General features: G+C 44.3%; 1 protein-coding gene across 1 annotated transcript in view; it reads right to left on the bottom strand.

The window, feature by feature from the left end:
* The window catches only part of cdkal1 (CDK5 regulatory subunit associated protein 1-like 1), a 555,783-nt gene that overhangs the window by 145,508 nt on the left and 382,348 nt on the right, over positions 1–27,927 (bottom strand). The window contains exon 11 of the mRNA XM_055654805.1: positions 26,660–26,840. Within this exon, the coding sequence (XP_055510780.1) occupies positions 26,660–26,840 (181 nt within the window). The remainder of the gene's footprint in view (positions 1–26,659; positions 26,841–27,927) is intronic.

Genomic DNA, 27,927 nt, shown 5'->3' with positions numbered 1-27,927 from the left:
AGAGTAGATTGATTCAATGATAATTGTCTGGATTGGATTAGTTTAGTTTAGTTTAGTTTAGAGACACCGTGCGGAAACAGCTCCTTTAGCCCACTGAATCCCCGCCGACCAGCGAACCCCGCACATTAACACTAATTTACATTCATACACCAAGCCAATTAACCTGCAAACCTGTACGCCTTTGGAGTGTGGGAAGAAACCGAAGATCTCGTTGAAAACCCATGGTGAGAACATACAAACTCCGTAAGGACAGCACCCGTAGTCGGGATCGAACCCGGATCTTTGGTGCTGCAAGCGCTGTAAGGCAGCAACTCTACCATTGCGCCACCGTGCTGCTTGTTCCGCCGCTGATTCCCATATTCTCATCTGCTTAGTGCCAAAGCTCTGAAACTTACAGAGTCAAGGAGTTGTAGAGTTATACAGCACAGGCACAAGCCCTTTGGTCCAACTCATCCATGCCGAACAAGATGCCTGATCTAAGCTAGTTCCATTTGCTCATGTTTGGCACATATTCCTCCGAACCTTTACTATCCATTTACCAAATGTCTTTTGAAAGTTATGATTATACCTGCCTCTACTACTTCATCTAGCAGCTCATTCCACGTACCCACCATATTCTTGTTCCACCTCTTCTCCTCTTGTCACCTGCTGAAGGCATTATCTCCTTGACCAAGCTTTTAGTCATTAATTATAATGTCTTTTCTTGTTCTTGAATGCCAATTTTACTTCAGGTGATGATTCCCGTAAGGGGAAAACCACGAGAGGTTTTACTCCATTAAGGATGAAAAATGTTGGCCTAGAAATTCAACCACCATAGGGTGGTGCAGAGGTAGAGTTGCTGCCTTACAGCGCCAGAGACCCAGATTCAATCCTGACTATGGGTGCTGGCGGTATGGAGTTGGTACGCTCTCCTTGTGACCGCGTGGTCTTCCTTCAGGTGCTCAGGTTTCCTCCCACATTCCAAAGGCAACACAGGGCTGTAAGTTAATTGGCTCCTGTGAATTGTAAATTGTCCCTAGTGTGTAGGATAGTGCTAGTGTACGGGGTGATCGCTGGTCAGCACGGACTCGGTGAGCCGAAAGGTCTATTTCCACGCTGTATCTCCAAAGTCTAAAGTACGTTGTTTTTTATTTGTGACAAGGTTTGATAGCTGCGTCAAATGAATAGCTGCACTTCTAGACATGCACAATATTCAGTAGACATTTGAATGATACCCCCTGGAGCAGAGAATAAATACAGTCACACATGTACTATCAGACCTGTTGTTTTCAGGTAAGTTCATTCCAAACGTGGACGACCATTAATTTCCTCCAAAAGGACACACAGCGCTGGAGTAACTCAGCGGGTCAGGTAGCATCTCTGGAGAACATGGATAGGTGACATCTCTGGACTGGACCCTTCAGGCTTTCTATCGCTTCAACAGTAGATGCTGGTCCTTCATTTGTCCATATAGATTAGCCTTGGGATTGTGGAGGTTGCTAGACATGGGCAGGCCAGAATCAGAGACAATCTCTGGCAATGGCAGATGAGGTCAATGAGTTTAATGCCCGTTTTAAACAGGCAAAAGTCCACTGAGGTGCACATCCCCGTATGTCCCATGTATCTAGTGTATGGAGTGCCACAAACAGCTGTGGAGGCCAAGTCAATGGATAGCTTTAAGGCCGAGATTGACAGATTTTTGATTAGTAAGGGTGTCAGGGGTTAAGGGGAGAAGGCATGAGAATGGGGTTAAGAGGATCGGCCATGATTGAATGGTGGAGTAGACGTGAAGGGCCGAATGGCCTGATTCTGATCCTAGAACCTATGAACTATCTCCACTACAGAAGATCTCTCTTCTTGAGGGTAAATTCTCAGAAAGCAGCTGTCCAAAGGTGTCCCAGGACGGGCTTTTAAATCATGCACCAATCAACAGCCCAAAGTCTACAAATGTCTTCAACCAAACACTTTAACAGTCTTCTGTCCCTGTCTGCTTTCAGGAAACCTTCTTCAATTCATCATTCCCCAAAAAAAGTAAATGAAGAAAGGTCACGACCTAAAACGTCACCCATTCCTTCTTGCAGAGATGCTGCCCGTCCTGCTGAGTTACTCCAGCATTGTCTATCTTTGGTGTAAACCAGTATCTGCAGTTCCTTCCTACACAAAACTAAATAACTTGTCCCAATGACCACTGCCCAACATCTATAAAATCAACCATGCTTTGAAAGACTGGTAATGGTACATTTGTGCTAGTCTCCAGGATAGATAACCTAGGGCATGTTTCCATGCTGTATGACTCAATGGTGGACCACTATTCCCAAAACATTCATTCATTTATTCATCATTGTTGAAAACATTAGCGACGCAGTGGTGCTGGTTTCCAACGGGAATGGTGACGGACACACCACACATCTCTGTCCTCCAGTTCCTGCGGACTTCTGCCGCTGGAAGTATAGGATTTTGGTGTGTGTGCTTTATCGTCATTCCTTACAATGCTGTGTACAACAGTGATCGCAACTTCTACTGAAGTGTGGATGGCCGTTGTCTCGCTAGAAGCTCATCCGCCTTTGACAGGTCTTGTTTTTCGTCCTGCTGGGGGTCCACAGCCCCCTCCTCAACTGGCAAACCTGGTGGGGGAGACGGTTTAGCCGCCGACTATCCGACCATGGAGCAGGTAGCACAGGATTACATGGTACCCATGGCGGGGGGAACTCCCGGTCCTGACCTGGTTCCCAAAACAGATACCTTGCAAATGACCCAAAATGCCACCTAGCTATGTCCTCCAGAGATGCTGTCCTGATCTGCTGAGTGTTTGTGTTTTTGTTTTGTGTTTTTTTTTGTCAATAAACTAATCTGACCTGACCTGACCTGACATTATAATGCATTTAAAAATGCATACTAGTTAGAGCATACAAGTCGTGTAGAAACATGGAACTGCAGATGCTAGTTTGTACAAATAGACACAGAGGCAGCACAGTGGCACAGCAGTAGAGTTGGTGCCTTACAGCGCCAGAGACCCAGGTTCGATCCCGACCACGGGTGCTGTATGTACGGAGTTTGTACGTCCTCCCCGTGACCGCATGGGTTTTCTCCGGGATCTCCTGATTCCTCCCACACTCCAAAGACATACAGGTTTGTAGGTTAATGCACTTTGGTAAAAGTTGTACATTGTCCCTAGTGTGTAGGATAGTGCTAGTGTACAGGGGGGATCGCTGGTCGGCGAGGACTCGGTGGATCGACGGGCCTGTTTCCATGCTGTATCTGTAAAGTCAAAAGTTTAAAGTCAAAGGACCACAAAATGCTGGAGTAACTCAGCGGGTGAGGCAGCATCTCTGTAGAACATGGAAAGGTGGCGTTTCGGGTCGGGACCCTTCTACTTTAATTAATGTTTTGTTTATAGGGACAGTGCATATTAATTAATATTTTGCATGTAAATATGCAAGATTGTAGCTAATCAGCAGCTAATTTCTGTCTCTAGTCCCAGGCAAAGGTAGGTGAAGTGTCTTGCCCAAGGACACAACGACATTACACACTCCAAGCAGGATTTGAACCGGCCACCTTCAGGTTGCCAGCCAAACACTTAACCCATTGCGCCATCTGTCGCCCTAACTTGATGCAATTCAGTACATTAAAACTCTGTTACAGGAGAGACCAAGTGAAACATTGCCTAGCTCTCCTTTCCCGACACAGACTGCAGACGTGATCAAGCATATAAATCACATGGGCTTGGATCAGGGACTTAGGAAATTAGGATCATGAATTCTACCGCTATCACAGTTCGGGAGGGAACGCAGATCGTGGTGCTTTCTTGCAATCAGAGACGGGCAAACAGAATTTAGTCAAATATTTCACTGGCTTGCTGAAAACGCCTGACCTTCGTTGTCCCAGGAGTGCCCAATGATGGATGCCTCCAGGCCAACATTGTCCGACTTCCTCTGCAAGGATATTTGCAAAGGAAATCACAACATCCTTGTTGCTCCAAACATGCAAGCCACAGTGGAGGTCACAGCAGATTACTCATGACAAAACCTGCCCACTTGAGAAATGCAAACTGAAAGTGGTCGTCATTACACATCACGTGGGAAATTGCTTTTAAATTACATAGCTCTGTTAAAAACACAGGAACATGCAATTGAACTTTATAGGCTAATTTGGTACATTTTTAAAATGATGGTCATAGCAATGGTTTTAATTACTTAAAAGTAGTAACCAGGGCCAGAATTCATAATGCAAGGAGATTTAATTTTGGCATGAATTTTAAGCATCTGATACTGCGACAAAAGGTACAGGAAATATCTATACACACACGCAAACACAGTACACACATGCACGTGCGGACGCATGCACACACACACACAACACAAACTCTTGACTCTTGAATTCAGTGTCTTTTTTTTATGGAGGGGGAGAGAGAGGGGGAATGGGGAGAGGGGGGGAGGGAGGTGGAGGTGGAGGGGAGAAGGGGTGGGGGGGAGGGGGAGAGGGGGGGGGGAGAGAGAGAAGAGGGGGGGGAGGAGAGAGAGAGGAGGGGAGAGAGGGGAGGGGAGAGGGGGAAGGGAGGGGAGAGGGGGGAAGGGAGGGGGGGGAGAGAGAGTAGAGGGGGGGGAGAGAGGAGAGGGGAGAGAGGAGGAGGGTAGAGAGGAGGGGGAACAGGGGGGAGAGAGAGGGGGGGGTAGAGAGGAGGGGAGAGAGGGGGAGGAAAGAGAGGGGCATATACGGGAGAGGGGTGGAGGAGGTGAGAGGGGGTGAAGGGAGGGGAAGAGAGGAGGGAGGAAACGAGTACTTTGGTTTTGCTTCACTAAGGAAGACACAAAAAATCTCCCGGAAATACTTGTGGACTCTAGTGGGAGAGGGGAACTGAAGGGAATCCACATTAGTCAGGAAATGGTGTTAGGTAACCTGTTGGGACTTAAGGCAGATAAATCCCCAGGGTCGGATGGTCTGCATCCAAGAGTACTCAAGGAGGTGACCCTAGAAATCGTGGATGCATTGGTGATCATTTTCCAATGTTCCGTCGACTCTGGATCAGCTTGTACTCACTAGAATTTAGAAGATTGAGGGGGGATCTTATAGAAACTTACAAAATTCTATGTTTCTATGTTTCTATTCTCGACTTCTTCATCCAAACTATTGCACATTGCATCTTAATCCTTCCTCTGATCTTCAAAGATCCTTTTTTTGAGCCCCCCCCCTCCCTTTCCTTATCTGCACATCATTCTACCAGGTGTTTCATGGGGTGTATTCATCGCTATTAGGAACGTATATTGCTACTGAAGAAAAAGATCTTGATGCAAACTGCGAGGTGCTGTGGGTTAGCATTCACATAAAGGGGCTAAAGCCTACATACATCGGGGCATTTTACCACCCTCCATCGTCAGGACAGGAACATTTAAGAGAACTTGAAGCTTCTTAATCCAAGATTCCGAAGTCTGCTTCTGTATGGCTACTGGGTGATTTTAATCTCCCTGATACAGACTGGTCCAGCAATTCTCTTCGTACTGGGGGAAGAAATACCGCATGTAGCAAGATTATGTTGGATTTGGCCAATGATTTCAACCTCACTCAAATGGCTGATAAGCCCACTAGAGACACAAATATACTTGACTTGTGTTTTATCAGCCATCCCTCCTCTGTAGAAAGTTACAATGTGACACCAGGCATAAGCGACCATGATGCTGTATTATCCAAGCCAAGATGACAGTCAAAGCAGTTAGACCACTCAGAAGGAAGATTTTCCTCTACAAAGAGGCAGGTTTCTCTTCCATAGATGCTCATATCAGAATTTAATGAGAAATTAACAGGAGATTATGTGGCAGCAACAGACATAAACACACTGTGGTTAGATTTTAAACAAGTTCTTGTCGGGGTCATGGACCGTTTTATTCCTTCAAAAATGTGTTCCATCAGATATAATTTACCCTGGGTAAATTCATCAATTAGGCGTGCAATTAGGAAAAAACAAAGATTTTATAACAGAGCAAGAAAATCTACATCAACTTCCGCATGGACAGATTTCAAGAAATTTTGGCGTAGAATTGACAGACAAATCAGGAAAGCGCATCAAGAATACATCCATGATGTGATAGAGGAATGTTTAAAATTAGAAGACACAAAGCCTTTCTGGAATTACATCAGAAAATGAGCCGTGAAGTATTTGGAATCTCAAGCCTTACATCGATGGGGCGGACAGTTTCTTTGGCGGCAGACAAGGCCGAAGTGTTAAATCAGCAGTTTTGTTCGGTTTTTACTGAAGATGAATTCCCGTAATTGAACTCACACCAAACTCCAAAAATTGCAGATCTCAATATAACAACGAATGGGGTGCAGAAATTATTGGAATAAATAAAACCAAAGAAGGCATCAGGGCCAGACCAGATACCAGCCAGAGTTTTAAAGAATTGTTCAGCAAGCTTAGCTCCAGTCTTCCAAAAGATTTTTCAGAAGTCTGTGGTTTGTGGAGAACTCCCACAAGATTGGCGGAATGCTAACATTGTCCCCATCTATACAAAAGAAGATAGGATAAATCCTGCAAATTATCGCCCAGTTCGACTAACCTCTATATCATGCATGATTCTCGAACATATAATCCACCAACATATTATGGACCATATTGACTTCCACAAGGTACTAACAAACCACCAACATGGCTTTACACAGGGTAGATCATGTGAAACACAACTGGCGGGACTCATCGATGATCTAGCCATGTCACTCGATAACAAGGGTCAGACTGACGTGATTATATTAGACTTCAGTAAGGCTTTTGATAAGGTTCCCCATAAGCGGCTCCTGTACAAGCTCAACCATGTAGGAATAGACGGAAACCTCTTAAAATAGATTGAGATATTTTTGACAAGGAGACACCAGCGAGTTCTCTTGGAGGGAGAGACGTCTATTGAAACTTTTGTGACATCAGGTGTACCACAGGGGACTGTCGGCTTGTACTCGCTAGAATTTAGAAAATTGAAGGGGGATCTTATAGAAACTTACAAAATTCTTAAGGGGTTGGACAGGCTGGATGCAGGAAGATTGTTCCCGATGTTGGGGAAGTCCAGAACAAGGGGTCCTTATTTTAAGGATAAGGGGGAAATCTTTTAGGACCGAGATGAGAAAAACATTTTTCACACAGAGAGTGGTGAATCTCTGGAATTCTCTGCCACAGAATGTGGTTGAGGCCAGTTCATTGGCTATATTTAAGAGGGAGTTAGATGTGGCCCTTGTGGCTAAAGGGATCAGGGGGGATGGAGAGAAGGCAGGTACAGGATACTGAGTTGGATGATCAGCCATGATCATATTGAATGGCTTTGCAGGCTTGAAGGGCCGAATGGCCTATTCCTGCACCTATTTTCTATGTTTCTATGTCATGGGTCCATTGCTCTTCCTACTGTATATCAATGACATTTCAAATGCAGTTTCATCCAGAGTTCAACTCTTCGCAGATGATGCCATAATTTATAGAGAGATTAAAACTCCACAAGACAGGTTGTCCTTACAGAAGATCTGGATGTTCTCTGTGAGTGGAGGAAAAACCTGGCAGATGTCATTCAATGCAACCAAATGTCATACAGATTTAGATTCAGATTCAGATTCAATTTTAATTGTCATTGTCAGTGTACAGTACAGAGACAACGAAATGTATTTAGCATCTCCCTGGAAGAGCGACATAGCAACGATTTGAATAAATAATAAGTAAGTGGGGGGGGGGGGGGGGGGGGGGGGGGGGGTGGTGATTGGCAGTCACCGAGGTACGTTGTTGAGTAGAGTGACAGCCGCCGGAAAGAAGCTGTTCCTCGACCTGCTGGTTCGGCAACGGAGAGACCTGTAGCGCCTCCCGGATGGTAGGAGGGTAAACAGTCCATGGTTGGGGTGAGAGCACCTTGGTGATGCTGAGCGCCCTCCGCAGATGCTTTGGACCCCTCCGCAACCGCTTGCTTTGTACCATGCATGTCTCACACAAGATTAAACCACTTTTATCGGAATACAACATGGGTAGCCATACATTGCTTGCTGTCGACCATCACCCATATCTAGGAGTCGAATTAAGCAAAGATTTAAGTTGGGCGACGCATATTAGTCAAGTGTCCAACAAAGTAAATAGAACTCTCGGCCAACTCAAAAGAAATTTTCACGCATGTAGTACATCCGTCAAAGAGAATGCCTACAAGTCCTTTGTCAGGCTCAAATTAGTGTATTGTGGAGCCGTATGGGATCCTTTCAACAACTGTAACATCACCCTGGAGAAAGTACAACGCCGAGCAGCCCGCTTTGTATGTAATGACTACAAGCGCAAATCAAGCATGAATAATATGCTGACTTCTCTCGGATGGGATACCCTAGAGGTCCGCAGAATCAGGCTAAGACATAGCAATTTACAAGGAGATTCACAAAATCAAATCTCCTATCATCCCAGAGCACCAACTGCCATGAAACAAGACAAAATAATGGTCCCTACATCTTCAACTGGCTAAATTTTAATAAACCTTGCTACCAATATTCCCTTTACCCAAGGACGATAAGGGAATGGAATGTTACCACCCAACACACGTGATGCTCCCGATGTTAAGTCATTTAAAAAGGGGATTGAGCAAGTAGATCTCCTCAACTTGGTGAAAAAGACCCACTTTAAAATGTAATCACCACTCTACTCACTCCGACCTGCACGAGATAACCACTGATGAGGTGTTTGCGCAGTAATCAACCAGAACCAGAACCAGAACTTTTGCTGGCTTTACCTTGCACTAAACGTTATTCCCCAAACACCTTTTTGACCGCCAGCAACGGAGATGCGACAGTCTATTTCCCGTTATCGCATCTCCGTCCCTTGGTTTGCGGCCTTACATCGGGGGAGTGGCTTTTTTCCTTCCCTGGAGACCGACCTGGCGTTTCAACCGCAGGCGCGGCTTGAACTCACCATCGTGGAGCTTACAATCCCTTTGCCGAAGATCGACTGTGGACAGCTCCAACCGCGGGCCTGTGGACTTTAACATGGTGGAGCTCGCAGTCCCTGGTTAGAGACCAAGAGCTCCAAGCCGCGGAGAGTTTCAACCGCCCTGACGAGAAGGCTTCGGATTGCCGGTTGCGGGAGCATTAATGGGCTGCGGATGGTTCGACACCCCCGACCGCGGGAGAATAAAGAGGGAGAAGATTGGACTTTATTACCTTCCATCACAGTGAGGAATGTGGGGAGCCGCTGTGCTGGATGTTTTATTTTATGTGGCTATGTGTCTTGTTGCTTTTCACTTAGTATGGCTGTATGATAACTCAAATTTCATTGTACTTTAATTGGTACATGTGACAATAAACTGACCATGAAACCTTGACCTTGTATCTGTACACTGTAAATGGCTCGGTTGTAATAATCAACCGTTCCGTTGTCTTTCCGTTGACTGGATAGCACGCAGCAATAGCTTTTCACGGTATCTCGATGCACATGACAATAAACTAAACTGTAACTGTAACCTTATGTGGACGAGATGTCTTTGAGTTTTCCTCAATTTACAGCCTGTTTTATCATTCCTGAAAGCCAACACTCAGCACCCAGATTCATGCCAACAATTGTTTAAGTCCGTAGGAATGGATATTCCCTTTCTAGATATTTTCATCTCGTACTTCTTTTAAGACATCCTTAAAATCTATTTCATTGATTATTTTCATCTCGTAAGGTAACTTCTTGTATTGCAGCATGTAAAAAAGTTACTTGATTACAATGCTATGAAGGGGCTTCAAATAATTGGCATCATTTTAATCACAGTAATGTACAGCATACAGTTATTACTTTCCATATTACCATTCAAGATTGACAACTCTCCTCAAAGAGCATAGCAAAACACCCGTCTCCTTGTAAACACAAGTTAACCATTGGATTTACTAAGACGATATTGCCTTAAAAAGGATCAAAACAGACTTGAAACTTTTCCAATGGGAAGGTGACATTTAAAGGTGGAGGGTGGAGAGTAGAATGGGTTGATATGACAATTAAGATTGAATCTCACAATAAACCTACTAGTTTATATATATATGTGTAAATATGCATATAGTACACATAATTCTAAACATGTGCCAACAAGGCAAACCCTGTTGTTTGTTGTATCTCAAAAGAAAGGTCTGATAGATTTAATAAAATTGAAGTTATAAACTTTGAATATGGACTATCTTCAGAACTTAAAGATTTATTCCTAATCAGATAGTCATCAAAATATAATTTCATGAGTTATAGGAGCAGAATTAGGCAATTCGGCCCACCAGGTCAACTCCGCCATTCAATCATGGCCGATCCCAATTTAAGTGAATTATTGTCAGTTCAATTGCTGTTTGGTAATACTGCAACTTGATCCATAAACTTTACTTTCAAATGTGATTTCCTGAGTTACAGAAGTCCTGTCTTATGAAAAACCAACTTTACACAAACTTGCTCGTAAACGTTTTAAGTATTTTCAAGGCAGGGGAGGTACTGACACAAATGCAATACGTTATGGAACATGGTATCAGCTAGTAAATTCAAAATATAGAGATTTTCCAATAATTTTTGAAAATTTTAGTTATCGGGCAACTGAACCATCCTATCATGAACTAGAGAGCAGGCCTGGGCTACTATCTACCTCATAGGAGACCCTCGGACTATCTTTGATCGGACTGGATTTTATCTTGCACTAAACGTTATTCCCTTTATCGTGTATCTGTACACTGTGCAAGGCTCGATGGTAATCGTGTATTGCCTTTTCGCTGACTGGTCAACACGCAACTAAAGCTTTACACTGTACCCGGACCGGACAGTGAACTCAACTCGTTGGAGCAGAATAAGGCCATTCAGCCCATCGAGTCTACTCCGCCATTCAATCATGGCTGATCTATCTCTCCCTCGCAACCCCTTTCTCGTGCCTTCCCCCGATAACCTTTGACATAATTATTAATAAAGAACCTAGCAATCTCCACTATAAAAATACCCAATGTCGCCTGCGGCAACAAATTCCACAGATTCACCACCCTCTGACAAAATAAATTCCATTTCATCTCCTTTCTAAAGGTACTGGTTTTTGCATTAACTGTTTACATGTAATCTCCTGCTGCAGTCAAACAGATACATTATCTTTAAGAACACCAGTTACCAGTTCACAATGCGAGTTCATTTACGGCATTAATCTCATCTATTCACGCGTGAAAAAAAGCCTCATTAAACAACGTCACGCCCATTGATACGCTAAGGCTATCACAACTAGCTATTAGACATTCTGCCTCCACACTACAAAGGGGAAGACAATAAATAAATGTTCGGAAGAAAGCAGGGCTGGCAAGGGATGACCAGGGAAGAGTGGAGCCAATAAGGGTCCATTGTTGGCTGGGGAAGAGGTGATAATGAAGAGATACAAGGATGCGAACAGTGGAACTAGTAGGATGACAAGGGTGGGGGAGGGGGGAGGATGGGAATGCAAGGGTTACTTGAAATTAGAGAAATAAATATTCATACTGGTGGGTTGTAGGCTGCCCAAGTGAAATATGAGGTCCTCAGGCCCGCTGAATTACTCCAGTACTTTGTGTCTATCCCCGGTAGTTCAAGTTAGATTTATTGCTATAGTGAGATTTGAGTTACCATACAGCCACACGAATAAAAAGAACACAATACACGATAGAATTTAACACAAACATCCCCACACAGCAGAATCAACGTTCCGACTGTGAGGGAAGGCAATACAGTTCAGGCATCTTCCTCATTGTTTACCTACCCGTGGTTGCGGTCTTTGAGCGCTCCTCAGTTGCCTCTACGAACAGCCCGATGTTCAGGCCCTCTCGCCGGGATGATCGGAACTCCGACGTCGAGACAGAAGAACACTCTCAGTGGCTTGGAGTTTCCGAATTGGCCGCTTCCTACCGGAGACCGCGGCTCCCAAAGTCCACAGGCCGAGCTGGATGGAGCTCCAACTCTGGCGACCCTCGGCAAGGGGTCCCAGGACTCCACGATGTTACAATCAGCACCGCCCGCGACTACAAGCTCCGCAAACCACAGGTCCACGATGTTAAAGCAGCTGGCCCAACACTCCGGAGCCTCAACACGGCGATCCCCGGTAAGGCATCGCCAGCTCCGCGATGGTAATTCAGTGCTGCGCCGCTGCTGAAGCTCTGGTCGGTCTCCGGCAGGAAAGGCCACGCCAATCCAGATGGTAGGCCGCAAGGGAGGGCGGGGGCGAAGATGCGACTCGGAGAAAATACGCTTCCTCGACCAGGAAGTGACTGGAAACGGTTTCGCTCTTCCCCATCCCACATAAAAAAGACTAAGAAACCTCCAAAAACATACTTTTAAACAGACTAAAAATAATAAAAAGGGTGAAAGGACGCGGCGCCACCCGATGACAAAAAAAAAAGTACCAGCATCAGCAGTTCCTACCTCTACAAATTTGTTTCAGACCAGCTTTGAAAAGTTTGTTTCTGACCAGTTTTAAAAATTGAACCTTTAATATGCAGGGATGAAGCAAAGGGTTCAATAGGGAAGATGATTTGCAAATTTTGTAGCAGAAATCAAATCATTGTGATAGATGCATCATGAAGAGAAGAACTGCATTGGAATATTATCAGAATATACTCTTAGTCTGTCAATGTATTCAGGCAATATCATGCACCAGGAGCCACATTATTTCTTTGAAACTTGATCTAGTTTAACATGGGCAGGAGCCACTAATTCTGTTATGGTATGCTGCAATGAATGAATCGAACTTTAAGAAAACAAATTCAAGCACAGTTGTGCAGCTGATGGAGCTGCTGCCTCACAGCATTAGACACCCAGGTTTGATCCTGACAATAGACAATAGACAATGGGTGCAGGAGTAGGTCATTCGGCCCTTTAAGCCAGCACAGCCATTCAATGTGATCATGGCTGATCATCCACAATCAGTACCACGTTCCTGCTTTTCAATTAAAATTGAATCTGAATCTGAATCCCCATATCCCCTGACTGCGCTATCTTTAAGAGACATCGGGTGCTGTCTGTGTAGAGTTTACACGTTCTCCCTGCGACCGTGTGGGTTTTTACCGGGTGTCCCAAAGATGTGCCGGTTTGTGGGTTGATTGGCCTCTTTAAATTTTGGCAGATGAGAATGTGGGATGATATGGAACTAGTGTTAAAGAGGGATCAATGGTTGGCGTAGACTCAGTGGGCCGAAGACCTGGGTCCGTGCTGTATCTATAAACTAAACTAAACAAAAGAAACAATGCTGTAAATCTGATTTGTTTGAACCCATTTATATATGACGAAGGGATTGAATATATTCATCTGAAATTGCATTCTCAAGAGGTGGATTGTTGGAGAAAATGTTGAGTGGTGTGTCATTTTGACGTTGACCCTGCTGAACAATAAATAGAAATGAGAGTAATTTACACCTTACCATGTGTCTACCTGCCTCTCCCCTTTCTCCGACACCCTCCTTCTTCCCCCACACCCTCCCCTGTGCCCAGGGTTGCCAACCGCCCTGTATTAGCTGGGACATCCCGTATTTTGGGCTAAATTGGTTTGTCCCGCACGGGACCGCCCTTGTCCCGTATTTGACTACAACTACTCGGGTCAAGGGGATTGTCGGGTTGGAGTGCCGCATCCGGCCCCGCCTCATCCATCCCGACGTAGTGCAGCCCATGGTGTGCAGCAGCAGCGCCTCGCCCGGCCAGCTGTCCGACGTTCGGACCTTCGCTTACCACCGACACCACCACCCCTCCTTCTCAACACCGATCATCGGTTCATGAGTTGGATGGGGCGCCGGACTTTGCGCGCGACATCGCGCGGTCCACAACACCTCAGCTGGCCCGTCGGCTGGGCTTTGCGTGCAGTCCAGCACCCGGGCCAACTCATCATTAACCCAGCCATAGCCGAGTCGGTTAACGAACTGCCATCGGGAATTTGTCCCGTATTTTGACCTTTTGTCCCTTATTTGGGAGTGAGAAAGTTGGCAACCCTACCTGTGCCCCACCTGGACTTGCACCTCTTTCTCCCCTCCCCCTCCATTCCTTCCTCTGGCTTTGCAATTCGCAACTTCAATTATTTTGTCTCACACCATGTTTTAATCTCTTTCAATTTCAGATGAATATATTCAATCCCTTCGTCATTTATAAATGGGTTTAAACAAATCAGATTTACAGCATTGTTTCTTTTAATTAGACGATTGAGGGGGTATCTTATAGAAACTTACAAAATTCTTAAGGGGTTGGACAGGCTAGATGCAGGAAGATTGTTCCCGATGTTGGGGAAGTCCAGGACAAGGGGTCACAGTTTAAGGATAAGGGGGAAATCTTTTAGGACCGAGATGAGAAAAACATTTTTCACACAGAGAGTGGTGAATCTCTGGAATTCTCTGCCACAGAATGTAGTTAAGGCCAGTTCATTGGCTATATTTAAGAGGGAGTTAGATGTGGCCCTTGTGGCTAAAGGGATCAGGGGTTATGGAGAGAAGGCAGGTACAGGACACTGAGTTGGATGATCAGCCGTGATCATATTGAATGGCTTTGCAGGCTCGAAGGGCCGAATGGCCTACTCCTGCACCTAATTTCTAATAACCCGTGCCTGCCTTCTCCCCATATCCCTTGATTCCACTGGCCCCTCTGATCCCCTTAGCCACAAGGGCCACATCTAACTCCCTCTTAAATATAGCCAATGAACTGACCTCAACTACCCTCTGTGGCAGAGAGTTCCAGAGATTCACCACTCTCTGTGTGAAAAAAGTTCTTCTTATCTTGGTTTTAAAGGATTTCCCCCTTATCCTTAAGCTGTGACCCCTTATCCTGGACTTCCCCAACATCGGGAACAATCTTCCTGCATCTAGCCTGTCCAACCCCTTAAGAATTTTCTAAGTTTCTATAAGATACCCTCTCAATCTCCTAAATTCTAGAGAGTTATTGATTGGGGACGATCAGCCATGATCACAATGAATGGCGGTGCTGGCTCGAAGGGCTGAATGGCCTCCTCCTGCACCCATTTTCTATGTTTCTATGTCTATGTTTCTATGCTAGCTCTCAAAGATTTACCCACCCAGGCTCAAACCCTGATTAATCTTTATATCCGTTTCAAATATTGTTTGTCCCTAGCATGTATTGAGGTCAGTGAGGGCATGTTCCAGTCATACAAGCTCATGGGAAAGACAAAGAGAAACTGATTAAACTGGGAAAAGGCTTGCAGGAAATTCTATTCCAACTCCTGAAGGAAACCATACAAGTTCCGAGGGATTTGATAACTAATAAACAGTTACTCCCCCACTTAAATTTGATGACCAGAGACATCCTCAACTCTCTGGAGCTCAAGTTGCTCTCTTTTGAAGGACAGTAATTACTACATATTTACCATATGGCTGGTGAATCTTTTTTTCAGCCGGTCAATGACTGAAAACAAATACTTCCTGGCACCTAACCAAACTGTATGTTATCACGCTTAACACGATGCAACCAAGATTTTGAAGAATCAGTCTCTGCAGATAAGATTATATCCAGTTCACAATCCGCATGGTGAGGATTGCATGAATCAGCACAACATTGGACTGAATGAAATGCCGCAATAGAATCTATATAGTTTAGTTTAGTGTAGAGATGCAGCGTGGAAATAGGTCCCTCGGTCCACCGGGGTCCACACGAACCAGCGATTCTCGCACACTAACACTATCCTACACACACTGGGGACAATTTTTACCTTTACATTTCTTTACACTTGCACCAAGCCAATTTACCTACAATACCTGTGCACGCCTTTGGAGTGTGGGAGGAAACCCAAGATCTCGGATAAAACCCACGCGGGTCACATGGAGAAGGTACAAACTCTGTACTGACAGCACCCGTAGTTGGGATCGAACATGGGTCTCCGGCGCTGCAAGCTCTGCAAGGCAGCAGTTTTACCGCTGCGTCATCGCGCCGCCCCTGATATTGAGTGCTTTACGAGCTGCTCTCATCCAGACAAGTGATGACTATTACATAGGATTTCTGAGTTCGTCAAGTTCAAGTTCATATACTGTCCAATTCTAATCACAATCCAGTAATCCAAAACAAAGGTGTGGTTATTTATGACACATATTGAAATTATGAAAATTCAGAATGAATTTTGCCAAACAACTCTGAAAACAAAACAAAATGTCAGTCATTTTGCAACTCAATAACCTATTGAACTGGAAGAGTGGGTGAGTCTAGTACCAGAGGCCATAGCCTCAGAATAAAAGGACATACCTTTAGAAAGGGGATGGGCAGGAATTTCTTTAGTCAAAGGGTAGTGACTCTGAGGAATTCAGTGCCACAGATGGATGTTGAGGCCAAGTTAATGGTTATTTTATGGCGGAGATTGACAGATTCTTGATTAGTACGGGTGTCAGGGGTTACAGGGTGAAGGCAGAAGAATGGGGTTGAGAGGGAAAGATAGATAAGCCATGACTGAATGGCAGAGCAGATTTAATGGGTCGAATGGCCCCTTCTTCGCCTAGAATTTATCGTTAATCGTGGAATTGTGCTGGCGTACTGTATAACCACATGGTATGCCAGCTGCTCTGCAGCGGACAGGAAAGCCCTTCAAAGGGTCATCAACACCGCACAAAAAATCACTGGCTGCCCACTGCCCTCCCTGAAGGACATCTTCAGCTCTCGCTGCCTTGGCAGGGCAGCCAACATCCTGAAGGACCCTTCCCACCCTGGACACAACCTGTTCCACCTGCTGCCCTCTGGCAGACGGTACAGGTCTTTCAAAACTCGCTCAAACACTCAGAGACAGCTTCAACCCCATAGCCATACGTGAACTTAACAATGCAAAATAAGAAATAACACTCACATTCAACTGAATGGTTCTACCTCAGCTGCTATTGTTATTTATCTGTAATTTTTAAAAATATGTATATATTTTTACCTTTTCTTATATATTTAAAATTGCTCTTGTGAATCGCACTGTGGGATTGACTTTTAAATTTTGTTGTACCATGTGCAATGACAATAAAGAGATTCATTCAATTGTGAATATTACCTGCAACTTGTTTTAATAGACAAAAAAGCAGAATACACAGAAGTAAATCCAGTAGATCAGAACATTGAACTTTCTTCAGACAACTGAATTTGAGGAGTCAGGACTGGTCGATCGTTTCGCTCAACACCTTTGTTCAGCCCGCCTGAACATACGTGAACGGGTTGCTAAACACTTTAATTCTCCTTCCCATTCCCACACTGACCTTTCTGCCCTAGCTCTCCTCCATTGTCAGAGTGAGGCTAAACGCAAATTGGAGGAACAGCATCTCATATTTGGGCAGCTTACAGCCCAGTGGTATGAATATTGATTTCTCTAACTTCAAGTAACCCCAGCATTCCCTCTCTCTCTCTATCCCTCACCCACCCAGGTTGCACCAGCTTCTCGTTTTCACCCAACAAACAGCAAACAATGGCCTGTTTCCTTTATCATTGTTACTTTATTGCATATCTTTCATTCATTGTTCTTTATCTCTCTACATCATCGGCGATATCTCTCGTTTCCCATTTCCCTAACTAGTCTGAAGAAGGGTCGCGACCCAAAATTGTCACCCATTCCTTCTCTCCAGAGATGCTGCCTGTCCTGCTGAGTTACTCCAGTATTTTGTATCTATCTTTGAGAAGTCAAGTTCAGCACCACCGAAAACAATTCAATTTGCTGGGAGAGATCAAAATGACTTACCTGAATATATTTCTGCAGGGTCTTAAATGCAATCATGTTAGAGAACTGAATCTAATATCTTACTATGTGACAAATAGATAATTTAAATCGACTAAATATTTAAGGTAATGCAGTGGGTTGTTCTGATATAGTATGCAAGGACTGGTAGGATGTGGGTTTGTGGCAATAACTATTTCCCACGCATAAAGGGCCAAGCCTTAGTTGTGCTAACAATGGGTGTTCACTCAAGGAGAGATTAATATCCTAATTTTAAAAAGTCTCTCAGACACAAGAGCGACTGACTCGAACCGAACAGCAGCTATTTTAATAATGCATTGCATGGGGGACGTTGAAGTGTTTGTTAGTTGATGGGTTACTCTATTACGCCTTTGTGTGATGACAGAAGATGATAGATGCGCAGAGATAATAACTTAAAGTCGCTGTTAAATTTAGTTTCGTTCAGTTCAGAGATTACAGTGCGGAAACAGGCCCACCGCACCGTAATCAGCAATCACCTCGAACACTAGCACTATCCTACACACCGGAGACAATTTACAATTCTTACCAAAGCCAATTAGCCTACAAACCTGTCCATCTTTGCAGTGTGGGAGGAAACCGGAGCTCCTGGAGAAATTCCACGTAGTCACGGGGAGAACGTACAAACTCAGTACAGACAGCATCCGTGGTCAGGATGGAACCTGGGGCTCTGACATTGTGAGGCAGCAGCTCTATCGCTGTGCCAGCACTGTGTCCTTTGCAGTTACATTTTTTACACCTCTTCCTTACTTTGCTAGTGCATATTTTTAAATGCATTATAATGTCAGATCAGGACAGATTAGTTTGTTAACAAAAAAACCCACAAAGTGCTGGAGTAACTCAGCAGGTCCGGGTCTCTGGCGCTGTAAGGCAGCAAATATTTTGTCCCTGAAAAATGTGGAGACAGCAGGAACTGGCATTTCTGCAGCAAATACACAAAATGAGTTTCCTTTTTGGGGGCTGTCAATTCATTGTTGATAACATGCATGATTAATGCAACGCAAATAAACACCTCACTTTTAATGCGCTCATCAATGTAAAAAGATTTGAAGAAAGAAAAAACTCAGCTGTGAGCAGTGATCTGCAGAAAACAGCCCTGGAGTTGGATGCAACATGCCGACCGTGTGCGGTAAACCACAGGACTGCTCAAGGTAGAGAGAGGGCTGCGGTAGTGGTGGCCTCGATTCTGTGGCTTTGTACAGGGCCCAAGTTGGGGAAAAATTACTCTTCCAACGGCGGTGTGACTATATGCACCCTCCTCATCCCCTTCTCACTGCCCCTTAGATGGTGGCATGGGGCAAAAGCTGTGGCAGGAATCAAGACGGATGCAACAAGGCATTGGAGCGAAGGTAGCAAAGTTGCAAGCACCACCGCCTAACACACTGACAACACGTTCCAGATGTTGCAAGAACATAATTAACAGCCACAACACTAGCTCGTGGGCCTCTATTTATCACAGCGAGCATCCAATTTCCATACTGATTTTGAGGTTTGCATTGACCGCGTAAGCTCTGGTGTTGCTTCCCTCTTGTGGAGGCCATTCGCTGCTCTCCTACCTTCTCTTCCCATCAATGGATTTTTCAGACTGTAGACACAAAATGCTGGAGTAACTCAGCGGGACAGGCAGCATCTCTTGAGAGAAGGAATGGGTGACTTTTCGGGTCGAGACCCTTCTTCAGACTGTGTTGTTGAATAGGAAGCTTTCAGTGTTAAATACATTGGCACTGTTTTAGGGGAGGCACGGAGGCGCAGTGGTAGAGTTGCTGTCTTACAGCGACAGAGATCCAGTCGATTCTGACTATGGGTGCTGTCTGTGTGGAGTTTGTAAGTTCACTATGTGGCCACGTGGGTTTCCGCCCATGTTCCAAAAACACGCAGGTTTGTAGGTTAATTGGCTTCTGTAAATTGTCTCTTGTCTGTAGGATGATCATTGGTCAGCGTGGACTCGGTGGGTCAAATTGCCTGTTTCTTCACTGTATCTTGAAACTAAACTAAACCATTGTTTTAAAACCCAAATCACATCATAAACAAAACAGGCACAAAATGCTGGAGTAACTCAGTGAGAGCCCCTGACTGTCGGTCTGAAGAAGGGTCTTGACCCGAAACGTTACCCATTCCTTCTTTCTAGAGTTGCTGCCTTTCCCGCAGAGTTACTCCAGTGTCTATCTTTGGTGTAAACCAACATACGCAGTTTCTTCCTACAAATAAACAAAACAGCCTCTGGCAGTATGGCTCTAGCTAATTCCAATCATGGGGTCTAGTTTTTTCAAACAGTTTTATCCCTCTTCCTTCTTACTGATCATTATATCACGGTAATCAGTAACCTGCCACATTTCATTCTGGAAAACCCTTCGTCCTTCGGAAGAGAAAGTGATTTGACAACTTGGGGTATCTGGTCGCCAGTCATCAGGAGACAGAAATGTGGAAGAGAACAGTTTTAGAGCCTTGATCATCGTTACTTTGTTGCATATCTTTTATTTATTTGTTCTATATCTCTCTATATCATCGTTGATATCTCTGGTTCACCTTTCCCCTGACTCCCCATGGTTCCACTAGTGTGAGAGTCTGAGATTCTTTTATGAAGGAGATGAGGAGGAATTTCTTTAGTCAGAGGGTGGTGAATCTGTGGAATTCTTTGCCACAGAAGGCTGTGGAGGTCAAGTCAATGAATATTTTTAAGGCAGAGATGGATAGATTCTTGATTAGTACGGATGTCAGGGGTTATGGGGAGAAGGAAGGAGAATGGAGGGAGGGAGAGAATAAATCGGTCATGAATGAATGGCGGAGTAGACTTGATGGGCCAAATGGCCTAATTCTGCTCCTATCACTTATGACTTTATGACTCTCAGTCTGAAGAAGGGTCTCGAACCGAAACGTCACCTATTCCTTTTAACCATATAACCATATAACAATTACAGCACGGAAACAGGCCATCTCAGCCCTACAAGTCCGTGCCGAACAACTTTTTTTCCCCTTAGTCCCACCTGCCTGCACTCATACCATAACCCTCCATTCCCTTCTCATCCATATGCCTATCCAATTTATTTTTAAATGATACCAATGAACCTGCCTCCACCACTTCCACTGGAAGCTCATTCCACACCGCTACCACTCTCTGAGTAAAGAAGTTCCCCCTCATATTACCCCTAAACTTCTGTCCCTTAATTCTGAAGTCATGTCCTCTTTTCTCCAGAGATGCTAACCCGTGAGTTACTCCAGCTGTTTGTGTGTAACTTTGGTTTAAATCAGCATCTGCAGTTCCTTCCCACACAGTTTTGGAGGAATGCTGTGATCTGAAAGTTGGAGGACTGGGGGAAATTTCAAAGACAGGTGGAGCCAACCCTGTGGGTGGCTGTAAATGTGAGAATGTGAATTTTAAATCACACCAAAGGCAAAATATTGTTATTCTATTGTTGTTTAATTATGTGCATAAAATTGCATTTATCTCACAATTAATTTCTTTCATCTTTGACATGCGATTTTAAAAATTGTTTTGACATTCAAAATATTTTTTTTATGAATAGCTTGACCTTGTGTAAGACTTCTCCAATTTAGTACTCTATTTAACATCTGAGCATCAGCTTTAAGTTAAATTGTGCATTCATACTCAATTTCTCCATCTCCACAGCATCTACTCCTAAGATGAGGCTTTCCATTATCGGACATTCTCGCTGGAGTTTAGAAGGTTGAACGGGGACCTCATTGAAACTTACAGAATAATGAAAGGCATAAATAGAGTGGATGTGGAAAGGATGTTTCCACTGGTGGGAGAGAGTCACAGCCTCGGAATAAAGGGTACTCTTTTAGAAAAGAGGTGAGGAGGAACTTCTTTAGTCAGAGGGTAGTTAATCTGTGGAACTCATTGCCACAGAGGGCTGTGGAGGCCAAGTCAGTGGATATTTATCAGGCAGAGCAAGACAAATTATTGATTAGAATGGGTGTCAAGGGATATAGAGAGAAGGCAGGAAAATGGGAGGCAGAGATCAGGTGGAGTAGACTTGATGGGCCGAATGGCCTAATTCTGCTCCTATCACTTATGAACTGTGGGAGATCAATCCCCCACCCACGTTTCCTCTGTGTCTCTAGCTCTGCTCTCAATCCCCCCTATGTGGACGAACAAAGATAGAGTTCCCCTGGATAGACACAAAATGCTGGAGTAACTCAGCAGGTCAGGCAGCATTCTGGAGGGAAGGAATGGGTGACCTTTCGGGTCGAGACTCTTCTTCAGACTGTGAGTCAGGAGAGAGGGAGGCTAGCAATATGGATGGGTAAGGTGTGAAAATAACAGATCAAAGCAGGCAAATATTAGGAAATGTAGGTAGACAAAAATGCTGGAGAAACTCAGCGGGCGAGGCAGCATCTCTGGCGAGAAGGAATAGGCGACGTTTCCTTTGTTGCCTATCCCTTCTCTCCATAGATGCTGCCTCACCCGCTGAGTATCTCAAGCATTTTTGTCTGCCTTCATTTTTTCCAGCACCTGCAGTTCTTTCTTAAACATAAGGAAATGTAGGGTAGTTGAGGACTTGAACCCCAAGATACCACTGCACATTGTATATTTCCCCCTTACATTTGACCACCCAAAGTGCAACATCTCATTCTTGCTTGATCTGTCATAAACTCCATCTGCCATTTCTCTGCCTAATTCTGCTGCTGATATATATCCCGCTGTGTACTTTGACAGCCTTCCTCACAGTCTGCAACCCCAGCAATCTTGGTGTCATCTTCTCAACCTTACAAACTAACCTTTCTACATTTATGCCCAAGTCATTTATATATATATATATATATACACAAAGATATATATCTCAGCACAGATCCCTGCAGTACACTTCTGGTCATGGACATCTAGGTTTCTACCATAACCTTTTATCAGTAACCCAGTTCTGAATGGATATGACCAAATCCCAGTTAATCCAACACACCTTAATCTTCTAGTTCAGCCTACCATGGGGGACTTTATCAAATGCCTTAAGGGCCTGTCCCACCTGCCGATTTTTTCAGCGACTGCTGGCGTTATTCACTGACGTATCAGGGTCGTCGATAGATTTCGAACATTTCAAAATCCAGCGTCGACAAAAAAAACGTTGCGACACTTGAGGAGACGCCGTGCGTCAATACCTCATCACACCGCGTCACGCCGCATCTTTTCCAGTGACCTGATACTTCAGTCAATGATGCTGGCAGTCCGCGAAAAAAATCGCCAAGTGTGACAGGCTCTTTACTAAAATCCATGTAGATAATGTTCACCGCCCTATCCTCAACGGTCACCTTTGACACCTCCTTAAAAAGTTAAACCAGGTTACTAACATACAACTTGATATGTGCAAAGCCATGCTGACTCTCTCTAATTAACCCATTCACTTCCAAATGGGAGTAAATCATATCCCAAAGAATCTTCTTCAATAGCTTCTCTACCACTGATGTGAAGCTCCGCGATTTACAATTCCCCGGATTCCCTCTACCCCTCTTCTTAAACAAAGGAAAAACATTAGCTACTTTTCAATCTTCAGGAACTTCACCCATGACTAAAGCACACACAAAGATCTTTGTAATGGCTCCCATAATCCTCTCTTTTGCCTCCCTCAACAATATGAGCTAAATCCCATCAGGTTCTGGGGATTTATCCACCTTAATGCTCTTCAGGAGTCCCAACACCATCCACTTGAGTGCAGGAGGATCTCCTTTTCCTGCCCAACCTCTCCCTGTAGCTGAGGCTCACAAATCCTGGCAACATCTTCTTATATCTTCGCTGCACTCTTGCTAGCTTAACAGCATCCTTCCTAAAACTGAATACTGAAACCCAATACCCCAAATGCAGCCTCACCAATGTCTTGTACAACTGTAACATAGCATCCCAATGTCTATACTCAATATCCTGACTGATGAAGGCCAATATGTCAAAAGCCTGCTTGACCACCCTTTCTACCTGTGATGCCGCTTTCAATGAACTATGTAAATGCACTCTTGGATTATGACACTCTCAAGAGCCCTGCCATTCACTGTGTAGGGCTTCACTGGTTTGGCTTATCTGCATTAAACTCCATTAACCCTTCCTCAGCCCACATGCCCAAATGATCAATATCATGCTGTAATTTTTGATAACCATCTTCACTATCTACAATACAACCACTTTAGCGTCAGGTGCAAACTTACTAATCATGTCTTCCCCATTCTAATCTAAATCATTGGCATAAATCATAAACGACAGTGGACTCGGCACCGATCTCTGAGGCACACTACACGTTATAGGCTTCCAGTCCGAAAAATAACCTTCTTTGCTTCCTTCCTCTCTCTAGAATCCATGCAATCTACAGACAATCCAAGACAGATGTCATCCCTGTCAATTTGCTACCAACCACAACCCCACCTGCCTTTCAGTATCATTCTATCACACTCAATTCACTTTAGGAGATGAACTAAAGCAGAGATACGCATGTTACAGAAAAAACTATCAATCATTTAAGGGTTTCATCAAATCAACATTTTCATTAGTTTACGTTTTGGTTTAAAGAGACATCGAGGAAACTGAGGTCACGCCGAACAGCGATCCCCACACACTAACGCCATCCTACACACAAGCATGGGATAATTTACATTTGTACCAAGACAATTAACCTACAAACCTGTACGTCTTTGGAATGTGGGATGAAACCAGAGCACCTGGAGAAAACCCACGCAGGTCACGGGGAGAACGTACAAACTCCGTACAGACAAGCACCCATAGGCAGGATCGAACATGGACTTCTGGCGCTGTGCGGCAGCAACTCGACCACTGTGCCACTGTGCCGCAACATTTCATTTTTGTCATCATTCTGGAAGAGGGATGGTACAATGTCTACAAGAACAAAAATCGACCCCTCCTATTCAGCGTTGCCAGTATAAACATTTATACTGGCAGTATTCCTGGTGCCATATATATTTTTACTGTACCAAAACCATCCCCATATCTGGACATTTATTTCACATTATTAAAATGTCATTTTATCTGGAAAGAAATCTGTTACAGATCCCATAGGATGGCTGGATCAGGTTACTTGAGGGAACATCTGGAATATAAATAGCAAAGAAAATGTTTTTGGATAATAGGTCATCACCTTCAACCATGTTGAAACTTATGGAATGCATATTCCCACAAACTGTTCTTTCATTCGCACACCCCATTTTACATCTGCAATGCATTTACTTATTATAGATACCAGTCGTGAAGGAATCCAATTACGTAAAAAATACAGCAAACATCTTGAAATTCTCGCTCTGAATGCGAAAAGGGGTAAGTTAAAGATACGACAAGTTTCAAAAGTATTTACAGACTCCATGTTCACAGATTAGTTTAGTTTAGAGATACAGTGCGGAAACGGGCCCTTCAGCCCACTGAGTCCGCGCCAACCATCGATCCCCACACGCTAACACTAACCTACACACTCCAGGGACAATTTACAATTATAGCCAGCCAATTAGCCGACAAACCATTATGTCTTTGGAGTATGGGAGGAAACTGGAGAAACTCGGAGAATACCCATGCATGTCACGGGGAGAACGTACAAACTCCGTACCGACTGCATCCTTAGTCAGGATCGAAGCCGGGTCTCCGATGCTGTGAGGAAGCAACTCTGCCGCCGTGCCGACCACAAAACCAACACACACGCCTAAACAAGGGTTTGTACAGTCATCCTAAAGTCTATGAATTCATAATGCTGTGTTATACGGCAAAACATAAATATTAATGTAACAAAATGTATTGATCAGGTTACACAGTAAAATAGTAGCAGGCACCAAATAACACTGCAAAAACTTTCTGTCTGGACAATAAATAGAATAACATTTTCTGTAGACTCGTGCTGTTACAGTGTGTAGAAGCTGTACTATTTATAGCTTGCTGATTAATTGAGAGAGGGGGAAAAGTATGTACAACATTCTTATGGGTTGCACTTTTTTTAAATGTGGCTCCTGTTGGAAGCTTCAAACAGAGGGGTTATTGTGTGAAGAATGCAGAAATGAGTTTGTGACGATTTGCTACAGCGGAGCGTTCGCTGCTCCTGATGAGCGAGCGTTCAAATCAGGACTTGCAAAAAGAATCCTGATTTTGTGAAGCACAAGTGTTCCATCATTATCTTGCTTCTCATCGTTTACCTCGTCGGCCTTGATGGTTGAATGAACCCCTGTGAAAAGCAGCTCGTGCTGTTAGCCAAAGTAGAAATCTGCTGCAGCAATCAATATATGGGGCCAGTCATGTATTTAATAATATTAGCTGTGCGTTCTCTAAAAAGAAGCCGGAAAGGTGAAACAGATGTTTGTTGCTATCATATCCAGGTTCATGATAAGACCAGTTTACACAATGCAGGCATTTAAGAAGACTTGAAAAATTGGGACTTTTGCTTCCTCACACCAACTTAACGTTTAATACACATAACGGTTAAGAGACATTTGGACAGGTACATGGATAGGTTGGATTTAGAGGGCAATGGGCGGATTTGGAGATGTTGGACAGTGTGGGCAAGTTGGGCCGAAGGTCCTGTTTCCACGCTGTGTGACTCTATAACATAGCAGAAATTGTAATCAACCTATAGTTTCGTTTAGTTTACAGATACAGCGCAGAAACAGGCCTTTCGGCCCACCAAGTCTGCACCGACCTGCGATCCCCACACATTAACACTGTCACACACTAGGAACAATTTACACACACACCAAGCCAATTAATCTACAATCCTGTACATCTTTGGAGTGTGGGAGGAAACCGAAGATCTCAGAGAAAACCCACGCGGTCACGTGGAGAACGTACACGCTCCGTACAGACAGGACCCGTAGGCAGGATCAAACCCGGTTCTCTGGTACTACAAGCGCTGTAAGGCAGCAACTCTGCCGCTGCTCCACCGTGCCGCCCAGTCTGTCCAACTACAGACTGCCGCCCAGCCTGTTCAAGCCAATCAACCTTGAGTGAGCTTTGTTAAAGATTTTTTTCGTATCCATGGCTTCACCAGTAATAGTTCCTAAAAACAAACTGAGAAATTGTGTGAATAAAGAACTCACCACTTGGGCAGGCACTTGTTCCATTTTGGCAGCAGGAGTTCCTGGGCGCGGGTAGAACTGATTGATGAACAGACTCGGAAATTTGTACTCCTGTACGAGTTGCAGAGTTTCTTTGAAATCCGCTTCTGTCTCCCCAGGAAAGCCACAGATAATGTCTGTGGCAATTGTAATTCCTGGCACCCTGCGTTTAAAGATGAATATTACATTTTAAATTGCCTGTTCTGCAAACTGCTAGGATATTTATTGCGCCGAGTGCGTTGTGCTACAAACATAGAATTGCTATTTTTTTTCTGCAGGAACAAGATAAAAATGCGACATCAAACCATAACGTCAATATTCTCCTGTTTAATCAGAATAATTCTACACCCTGAAATTATTTGAACTAACATGAGAATAGATGGGAAAGGTTGAGCGGGATATTGGCCACGTGCAGGCCAATGGGACGCGTAGATGGTCAACAAGGGGAAGTTGGTCTGAAGAGCCCGTTTCCGTACTTTATGGCTCTATATAACTATATATATATAACTATAACTATAAAAGGCAGAAGTTTGCAATTGCTACTTTCTAAGGCTGTCTTCAATCTTTGAAAAAAAGTGTCCTCCACAAACCTATGGAAGCAAAACCATGGTATTTGATGCATGCTTCTTTCACATCATCATCATCATCATCATTTGGTCATTCCTCATTTTACCTGCACATTGAACATTTAACCCTCTAAATCCAGGGGTGGCACGGTGGCACGGTGGCCCAGTGGTAGAGTTGCTGGTTTACAATGCCAGAGACGCGAGTTCGATCCTGACTACAGGTGCTTGCCCGTACGGAGTATTCTATGTTCTCCTGCTTGACCTGCGTGGGTTTTCACCAGGATCTTCGGTTTCCCCAACACTCCAAAGATGTACAGGTTTGTAGGTTAAGTGGCATGGTATAATTGTAGATTGTCTCGAATGTGTGTAGAATAGTGTTAATGTACGGGGATCGCTGGTCGGCACGGATTTGGTAGTCAAATGTGGATGCCAAATCTGACCCGGTATCAGTTTTCAATGCACCTCAAGAAGGCGGTATGTAGCTTTAGTTTGTTGATGCAGTGTGGAAATTGGCCCTTTGGTCCACCGAGCCCACGCCGACCAGCGATCATCCATACACTAGTTTAGTTTAGTTTAGTTTAGTTTAGTTTAGAGATACTGTGCAGAAACAGGCCCTTCGGTCCACCAAGTCCACGCCGACTACCAATCTCCCGTACACTAGATTAGTTTAGTTTAGAGATACAG

The sequence above is a fragment of the Leucoraja erinacea genome, chromosome 2 (assembly GCF_028641065.1).
Source record: "Leucoraja erinacea ecotype New England chromosome 2, Leri_hhj_1, whole genome shotgun sequence".
In the NCBI taxonomy this organism is placed as follows: Eukaryota; Metazoa; Chordata; class Chondrichthyes; order Rajiformes; family Rajidae; genus Leucoraja; species Leucoraja erinaceus.
Note: the sequence above shows the minus strand (reverse complement) of the source record. Positions and strands in the feature narration are given on the sequence as shown.